Raw genomic sequence first — 9,641 nt, 5'->3', positions numbered from 1 at the left:
GCAAGAAGAAAGAAGAAGCAGAAACCTGCTGACAGAACATAGGGGTGTCAACCCACATAAAATGGTGCTTATGGTATCAACCAATTAGAATAAGGAAAAAGATGTGTGCTTGCCTCGTAGACAATAGAGAGCCACCAATGAAAAGATGCATGGACATAGCAGAGCTATGAATTCAATAATGTGTGACTGTGTAATCCAAGATAAGAGGAAACTATAAACAATGTCTAGAGACACAATAAATGGCTTTTGCTTGATTCACATTGAATTGTGCAGAGTCCTTTGTCTTCTCTCCTCAGGTGGACAAAGACAGTGGGCTCTCATGGACTTAATGAAGTCACACCATCACTGAATTGTGCCATGCTGGACATTTTGGAACTTCAGTGTGAGCTGGAGTCCAAGGTAGAAAACTGGTGCCACAGCAGAGGAAGCTTTTGAGAAAGGAGAGAAGATAATCCAGATTCTCCTGAGGGCTGGTTTTGCCATAAAATAAAGTCAAGAGGCCTGCCCAGAAAATTCAGTTTTTAGAAGTAAAATAGCAAGATGGCAATTGTCAGGTTCCAGAGGACATGGTCAACAAAATAGCAGCCATGTCCCCACTGACCAACAGGAAGGGAACACAGGCTTTCCTCACACTGTGGTATTTTGGAGAATGCATATTCAAGGTCATAGTCAGATTGTAAACCCTTTCTATCATGTGATATCACTTGTTTGATTTCAAGTAGGTTTCTTAACAGCAACAAGCTTTTGAACAAATTAAAGAGGAGATTGTTCCTACAACAGCTGTGGGACAAGTCAGGACAGGACAAGATATGGCAAATGTGCTCCACACCACAGCCAGAGAGAATGGCCCATCCTGGAGCCTCTGGTAGAAGGGACGTGGGGAAGTTTGAGGATCACCCTATGGCTCTTGAGCCTGGGGTACAAAGGATCTGAGGCCAGCTATACCCCTACACCACACAGCAGATGCTGGCAGCTTATGAGGAGGTTCCATCTGTTTCAGAAGGGATTGGCACCAAAGCACAGCTTCCACTGGCACCTGACTGGCAGTGCTGGGCTGGATGTTCCAAGGGAAAGGGATCTTGGAAGAAAGATTTTCTACCAGAAAGTGAAAAGCACTCTCACTTTCTCTTTACTGATGGTTCCTGCCATATTGTAGGGATGCATCAGAAATGGAAAGCTGCTGTATGGAGCCCTACATGACAACTTGTGGAGGCCACTGAAGGGCAAGGTGGACCCAGTTAGGTTACAGAGCTTAAAACTTAAAACCATCTAGCTGTTTTTGGATATGGCTGAATGAGGAAAGTGGCCAACACTTTGCCTCTGCACTGACTCAGGGATGGTGGCAAATGCTCTGTAGGGGTGGCTGGAACAATGGAAAAAGGACAATTGCCAATGCAGAGGGAAACCCATCTGGGATGCTGGACTGGGGCAAGACATCGCTGCCCAGGGGAGAAGTTGGCTGTGAAAGTCCCTCATGGGGATGCCCACGTACCCAAGAGTCTGGCCCTGAAAATCAGCCCAACAACAGACAGGGGCATGGGGCTGCCAGGATTAAAGTGTCTCAGGTGGGTCTGGACTGGCCACAAAAGGGTGGGTTATTTCTGGCTCAGTGGGCCCATGATGCCTCAGGTAACCAGTGTTTCAGGGGCAGATGAGAGGCTGCCCAGGGGAGGTGAAGACCTTTCTGTCCTGGAAGATTTTGTGTGGGAGCAATCCTTGGATGGATCCAAATTTTCAGCTCGGCAGCAAATTTAGGAAGTTGGGCTCAGAAAGTGAATGAAAGCACATTTCCTCGGGAGGAGAAACACCTAGCCCTACTGTTGGTGCTGTGCCCAAGAAAGGAAAAGGTAAGCAAGACCTGTGTCTCCAGACACCTATTCTGTTGGAGCAATCCTTGGACATGTTCATTAGTAGAGATGTTTTCCAGATTTCTCACATGTTCTCCTGAAAGGAAATGGCACTGCTTTTCTTTGGAAAATAAATTGTCACAGTGTTTTAGGACAAAAACATTTTGGCGGCCTTCACCTCCACCTGGCAGATGATCATCTGCAGCACCATCAGTCAGACAGGGTGTTTGCCTTCACAAGAATAGGCACTGTCATTCACATTGAAGAATCCAGTTCTGGCGTTTGGAGCCAAGTTCCAGTATTGAATACATCTAGGGATTTCTCTCACACCAGACTAGGGCAAAAAAGTTGCTGGCGTTTTCCTCCCCTCTCCACCTTATAATCTATGGCTAGCTGCTTTCCTTCCCACGTCAATGCATTGTCATTCCATTTCAGGAGTCAAACAATTTTGTATACTACCTCTGATATTGACTATGTCCAAGGACTGCTCCCAAACAAAGGCTCCAGGCCTGAAGGGTCTTGCTGGCATGTCTCTCTACTGGGCAGATGATCATCTGTAGCACCAACATTAGGACTGGGAGTTTCACTTTTTTAGGAAAGGTACTGTCATTCACATTCGGGGCCTGAGTTCTGACATTTGTATTCAAACTCCAATATTGAATGTCCAAGGATTGCTCCCACACAAAAAATGTAAAAACAGAAAGTTGTTTCTTCTTTTACATTTACTTTGCAGCCATCTGAACACCACCAGCAGGATTGTGTGTTTGCCTTTCCAAGGAAAGGTAATGTCATTCACATTCAGGAGCACAGTTGCAGCATTTGGAGCCACACTCCAATATGGAATACTTCCAATGGTTATCTAACATGAAATGATCCACATCAGAAACATCTTTGTGGCCTTTACCTCTCCTGGGAAGCATATCTGCACAAGAAACAGTGGGTTATGTCCTTCCCTTCCTGTGGAAAAGCACTTTAATCCTTTTCAGGAGTCCACCACCTTACTTTGGATAAAACTTTCCAATATTAAATATATCTAAGGATTGTTCCCACACAGTATGTGTCGTGTCAGAAAACTGTTGCTGGATTCTACCTTCCTGGGATAGCATGTAATCTGCACTTGGAACCCTGGGTCTAAGTGTTTTCCTTCCCGTTTAAAAGGGCATCAATGATTTTTAAGGAGCTCACCACTGAATTTTGGATACCACCTCCAGTGCTGAATATATCCAAGGGTTGCTTCCACATAAAATGTGGACAGACAGATCTTGCTGGCCTTTACCTCCAATGGACAGAACTCCTGAAAGAAAATGAGAGTGCTTTACCATGGGAAGGAAAGCATGTAGCCCCCAGTGGTTTAGGTTAGATTACAGGCTGCCCTAGAGGGGTAAATACCATTTCTGGAAAGAAGGAGTCTCAGCAGCGTTAGCCTGGACAGGTTATCCCTTAGTGGCTCAAGCTGTGTAATCACTCTGACTAATGAGGAAAGTCCTTTCCCCCACTCAGAATCCCTCTGTTCCATATCTTTAAATGCGGTTGAGTTGAACAGTGAATATTTTTTTGGCTTTTAATGATGTCAGTCCTTGATATTACTCAGGAGGAATCTCAGCTTCTACTTAATGAAGTGCTTGCCCACTGCTGTTACTGCTTCCCATGTCTCCTGCACTTTGAGTTGTCCTCCATAGGTAGGGTGCTCTCCTAATTTGAGTTATCAGTTCCATGAAGTTTAGCACAGCAGTGTTTGTAGATGTGGTATTGGCATCCAACTGCCTGTGATAAACTGTAAGCCACAACTGTCTTTCAAGAGCCAGACCCCAAGACCGGTTCAGTTGGTCTGAGCACAGTGCTCATAACACCACAGTTGTTGGTTCAATCTCTGTATGGCCCATTCACTTAACAGCTGGACTTGATGATCCTTGTGGGTCCCTTTTGGAATATTCTGTGATCTGTGACAATGGCAGTGCCAGCAGCAAACATTAGCTAAACACTGGCAACCCCTATGAGACCAGAGTATGCTAAAATGATCACTGGCCACTATCTCAGACAGGAGAGACAGGAGTGTGACTGAGGGATAGTACCATTTTTCTCTAAATCTGTCACTGCCCCATCAATGCCCAAGCACGTGGGTGCTTATATTGTGGCTGTTAGGTTTGCAGTATTGGGTACTTTGACTCTCAGTGGGGACAAATTGGCCAGAACTTAAGAAATTCCACTTCCCCATGCAGCAAAAATCCAGCACTGAGATACACAAGCAGTCCTTGAATCAGGGAGTGCAGGTCCCACATGGAGTCAGCACAATCTCTGGACTCCTTTTAGGGTTTGGGCTAATGTTCAAACATTAACATTGACTCCCTGCCATCAGGCAGACAACAGATTTGATCATTCAGAGCACCAAAACCCCAAATATTTTCATTGTGATCTTTGACTGCAAAGCAAGTAGCCAATAGACATTTCTCATCCAGAGCCATAAATTAACCTTAGCAGCTTGGCAGATAACATTTGCTCTGTTTACTTCAGTGATTTTTAACTTTCGGCATCTGGGTCATACACCCAGCTTCTTGGCATCCTGCTTCGTTAGTAATGAGTGTTGTGCTCCTGTATCTATTAGAAATGTAATTAATTAATTAATGACAAAACTAACTGGAATCTGGATGTATGGGTCATAAGTACATATGTACTGATACATATTCCACTAGTTGGTTTCAGTCTCATTTGACTTATGCCTGGAATGCTTTTGCAAATCATCCTCCTGATACAATACAGGGTGAATTGGTTCACCTTTGCCTTTTCCTTCAGTTTTCATAATTTCTCCTTTTCTTCTTGGAACTGTTTCTGCAACTGTTCAGTTCTCAGTAACAGAGTTACTGAGAGTAACAGCTGCTTTCTTCCCATTTCCTCTCTCAGATCTTGTTTCTCTCTTCTATAACTTTCCCTATTCAAATTCTCAAATAATTGTCTTTCCTTACACTCTGCTAAAGCAAGGAGGGTCCTAAGATGATCTTTCTCAGTAATAAGTTTATCAACTTGGATTCTGAGTTTTTCTCCTGTCTCTATCTCAGAAGCCAGTGATGACTTTGATACCTCATTTTCTGTGTCACTCTTGTATTTGGTGAGCCTCCTTAAATGTTTGCAGCTGCCAGTGCCCAGCTCAGTTACTGAGGATGGTGAAAGTTGTTTTTAAGACTCCAGTTAACATTAGCCTGTGGGGCCAATAGTAACGATAGGTCTCTCAGTACTTCCAACTCCCACATCGACATCTTTATCCTGCCTGTGGCAAGGGAGTGCAACTTTCTTTTTCTCCAGGCACTGCATTCTCCAGAACATCAGTGGATAATTTATCACTTCCCGAGAAATGCTTGCTGCAAGCCTTTTGCTCACACTGCATTCCATCGGGCACTGGGACCCTGCTGCTCCCTTTTGGGCAGTCTGCTTCCTTGCTGCCATTTCAGTCTCCTGATTGTTGTTCTGGTTACTAATTGTTCAGTGAAACCCATCCTTCTGCCATAGCTAATTAGCCCCTAAGGTCTCTCTCCCCACATTAAGGGTCTTTAAGAAGCCTTGGGCCTCTGCCTCAGACAAATTATTCAATCACCCCCTGCCAGAGATACTCTCCAAACACCCAATTTCCGATTCCCATTAAGTCTGTTATACTTTTCCTGAAACTTTGCTATCTTGGCTGCTGTGTACTGCACTGCTTTAATATGACTTTGCAGACCCTACCAGTGAAGGTTTCATCTTTAATTAGGGGTTGTAATGTGATTTCCTCATCATCAGATGTACTACTGCTTATAGGGTTGATAGAGAGTGGGCTTTAGTAAAAGCAATTTTCTGTCCTATCCACAATTTGAGTTGTTAACTTTCTGTGAACGTTCAGTAACAAAAATATTCCCCACCAAGCTCAGCACCAGCATATCTGGGAAAAAAACAGGGCTGAGGGCACCCCAAAATTGGGGTATCCCAAAGCAGGTGGGTGAGGGCTGGGCTGGGATTTTAGGGGGCGCATTTGGGGTCCCTGAGGTTTGTGGGGCTCAGAGGCTACCCCAAGGATGGCAGGGATGGGCAGGTTGGAGGGGTTGGGGGTCCCAGAGCAGGGTTGGCACTGTCTGGTCCATCCTGGGGTCCCTCAGGTGCAGCAGCAGCGGGAGCAGCACCCCCACCACCCCCCACCACCAAGAACCCCTTAGGCCCCAGGGCCTTCCTGGGCACCTTCCATCCCAGGTGCCCTCACCCAAAATACTCCCAGAGTCCCCCTTCCTGTGGGTTCTTCTCCCCTCCAGAGTTCCTCCCTCAATCCCAAATCCCCGGCATTCTCCCCAGCACTGAGGGCTCACAAATATTTATTAATTATTGGGGTGCAGCAGAACTGGGAAGGGTCCCAATAGGGTGGAGGTCCTGGGTAGGGTCCCCTGTGACTGGTGAGAGTGTCCCAGGGGGATGGATCACGGGTAGGGGTCCTCAGTAGTCTGAGGGGTGCTGGACTAAGGAAAGGGATCTCCACCCTGGGATGGGTCACTGAAGGGGTTGTTGAGGATCCTGAGGTGGGGATCCAATGGGGGGAGTCTGTGCAGTGGGTCAGCATGGGGGGTCTTGGGGAGGTGGATCCCATATCAGATTAGGCAGATTAGGAGAGGGCCCCACCTTGAGGGACCCCATGGAGCGTTCTCAGCATGATGGTCCCATAGGAGGTCCCAGTGAGATTAGGGGTGTGAGATTGTCAGGATAGAGCCCCAGCGTGGGGGTCCTGGCACAGGGGTCTCTGTACAGGGGCTCAGGGGGGTCCCCATTCACATGCCCCCCCCCTCAAGTCCCCGCAGGCGCCGGGCCAGCTGCAGATCCTTGGGGTACAGGGTGACTCGGCGGGCATGCAGCGAGCACAGGTACCCATCTTCCATCAGCCGCACAAGGAAGGCCTCTGTCGCCTGTGTCCCAAAAACTCAAAAACTGAGTGAGGGTCCCCAAGGGAACCAGCATTCCCCAACCCCCACAGTTCCCTCCGGGACCAGTGACCCCCCCCCAAAACACTGCCTCACGGCCAGGGTCCCTTCAAAGCCACCCATGGGCGGCTGGGGGAACCGAAACACACTGCCCTATAAATGTGTGAGGAGGGACCAACACCCAGTGACCCATCCCCATTCCCTGGCAGACCCCGGGAATATGGGACCCACCCCAGCATCCAGAGGTCTCCCAGAGACCCTCTCAACATCCATGGAACCCTGTCCCAGAACCCATAAACCCCCCACCAGTCCATGGAGACCCTCCCAGACTACCCCTCAGCTCCCACCAGACACCTCCAACAAACTTCTCAGCACCCAAAGACCTTCCTGGACCTCCCCAGCCCCTCAGAGACATCCCCAGCACCCACAGATCCCCCTGCAGCACACCCAGACCCCCTTCCCCACTCTCCATGGAAATCTCAGCACCCATGAGATCCCCCTCAGTCCCCTCCCCACCCCCCTAAGCCCCCTGGGCACCCCCACAGCAGCTGTAGGATCCCCCCTGCCCCACGCTGGGCCCCCCGAGCCCTACCTCCTGCAGTGCCAGCAGGGCCATGCGCTGCCAGCAGTAATCCACCCCCCGGGTGAAGAGCAGGCAGAGCTCCCGCACCTGCAACGGGGACGGGGCACATGAGGGCATCGGGGTCACAGCGAGGGGGGACATCGGGACAACATGGAGGGGACATGGGAGCACTGGGGACCCTGGGCTGGGGCCACCACCCTGGTAACACCCTGGAGACATGGAGACACTGCCCTGGGGACATCCCAGAGACCTGGGAACACCCTTGTCATCCTGGAGCTTTGGGGACACCCCAGGTACAGGATGGGGATACACTGGGGAGTGAGGAATGTGGAACACCATGTTGGGGACACCAGACAGGTGGGAGGCAGGGGGGAAGCACTCTGGGAACACCCTCAGACATGGGAACACAGGGACACTCTCCTGGGGAGACCCCAGTGGGACAGGGGTAACAGTGCCAGCACGGGGGGGAGGAGCACAGGCAACACCCGATCCATGCAGCCTCTGGAGGTGGTGGGACACAAGGATGTCTGGAACCACAGAAGGATATTGGGGGATATGCAAGGATGTTGGGGAGGACAGGCTCACAATGTCTCAAGGATGGGGACAGCAAGGACATGGGGAGGGCTGGAAAAGGGTTGAGGGGGGCCCTGAGGGAAGGGAGTGGTCCTGAAAAGTCCCAGGGGGTGATTTGTGGATTTGGGGGTAATTTGGTGAGTCTGGAGGGGGTTGGAGGGTCCCAGTGGGAGGCTGTGGGGGAGGTTGCAGGGTCCAAAAGGGTTGATCTGGGGTGTCCTGGGATGGATTTGGGGATCCCAGGAGAGGGGATCCAGAGTGGTTCAGGAGATCCCAGAGACTGTTGGAGGTCCTGGAGTGGATCTGGGGGGGTCTTGGAAGGAATTGGGGGTCCCAAAGTAGATTTTATATGTATCTGAGATGATCTGTGTGGTCCCAGGGGAGTTTGGGAGTCCATAGAGAATGTTGGGGATGTTCCGTAGAGGAAATTGGGGGTCTGTGGATTTTAGGGTGCAGGAGTGCTCATTTTGGGATGTGGGGGGTCTCACCAGGCGGGCAAAGGGGCCGTGGCGCAGCAGCAGGCGGGTGGTGCTCTGGTACTTACGGATCTCCTGCAGTGCCCGCTGACCCGGGCGGCGTCCTGAGGGGCATTGAAAGGGGCTCTGTGAGGACTTCAGAGGATCTATTTGGCCTGGGGGACACAGGGGACTCTAGGGGATCTGTGCGGGGTTATTGGGGCCAGGGGGACAGGGGGGAGCTGTTGGGGTTATAAGGGATCTACAAAGTCTGGGGAAGACATTGCAGGTATGAGGGATCTATAGGGAGCTACAGTGATGGCCGATATAGGGGAGCTATAGGGGACAGGGACTGTGGGGGTTATGGGGCACAGAGTATAGGGGGCTATAGGGGACAGGGCGTGTGGGGTGGCTATAGGTGATGGGAACGTATAGGGGTATATAGGTCACAGGCTGGCGCGGGGGAGGGTCCATAAGAGGGGCCTCGATGTGGGAGGTGTGTAGGGGGTGTCTGCAAGAGGAGTCCCCGTCCCGCACTCACTGCGTGCCCGCGGCGGGAGCGCTGGGGGCGCGGGGGGCGGCCTCCGCCGTCTCGGGGTGGGCTTCGGGCGGGGCATCGCGGGCCGCGCGGTCCAGGCCCGGCGGTGCTGGAGGTGCCTGGCGGCCGGGGAAGGTCTGGTCGGGGCGGACCCGGTGCCCGGGCCCCTCACGCCCCCCTCGGTCCCCCAGCCCAGCCCTCCCTCTCTCCGCCCGTGATGTCACGCCCCTGAACCGCCGCGACGTACAAATCTCCCGCCGCGCCGCGCCGCTCGTGACGTCACTTCCTCCCAGGCGGCCGCGCGCTTATTAGCATAAATCTTCACATCCCCAGTGTTCCCAGTACAGGAGAGAGAGGAGAGGAGGGGGAGAGGAGGGGAGAGGAGGGGGAGAGGAGGGGAGAGGAGGGGAGAGGAGGGGAGAGGAGGGGCTTCCTGCAGCAGCCCCTGTGCCAGAGGTTACTCCCAGGCTGGGCTGGGATGAGGCAAAGCTCATCACCCTCCCTGCTCCCCTTTAGAGCAATTTTTCTCCCTATTTCAGCCTCTTCAATGCAGCAGAGGCAAAAGGAGTTGCCAAGCCAGCACTGCTATTATGCAGAGATCACTCTTAAACCTTCCCCTGACCAAGGTGACACCCCCATTCCCACATCTCTCCCCATGAGGTGTTTTTGCTTCCAGACCTTGTCATTCCTCTTGTTTTCATCCATCTTCCAACACCC

At 51.2% G+C, this 9,641-nt stretch overlaps 1 protein-coding gene across 1 annotated transcript; it reads right to left on the bottom strand.

The window, feature by feature from the left end:
* Window positions 1-6,020: 6,020 nt before the first annotated feature.
* LOC306815385 (histone H3-like centromeric protein A) lies at window positions 6,021-9,003 on the bottom strand (the record flags this gene model as incomplete). Its single annotated transcript, XM_079331952.1, has 4 exons — window positions 6,021-6,760; window positions 7,368-7,445; window positions 8,420-8,511; window positions 8,928-9,003. 4 exons carry the CDS (start codon window positions 9,001-9,003, stop codon window positions 6,626-6,628), a joined length of 381 nt encoding a protein of 126 aa, XP_079188078.1. The 3' UTR covers window positions 6,021-6,625.
* Between the last annotated feature and the right edge of the window lie 638 nt (window positions 9,004-9,641).

The sequence above is a fragment of the Erithacus rubecula genome (assembly GCF_903797595.1).
Source record: "Erithacus rubecula genome assembly, contig: scaffold_121_arrow_ctg1, whole genome shotgun sequence".
Taxonomy (NCBI): Eukaryota; Metazoa; Chordata; class Aves; order Passeriformes; family Muscicapidae; genus Erithacus; species Erithacus rubecula.
Note: the sequence above shows the minus strand (reverse complement) of the source record. Positions and strands in the feature narration are given on the sequence as shown.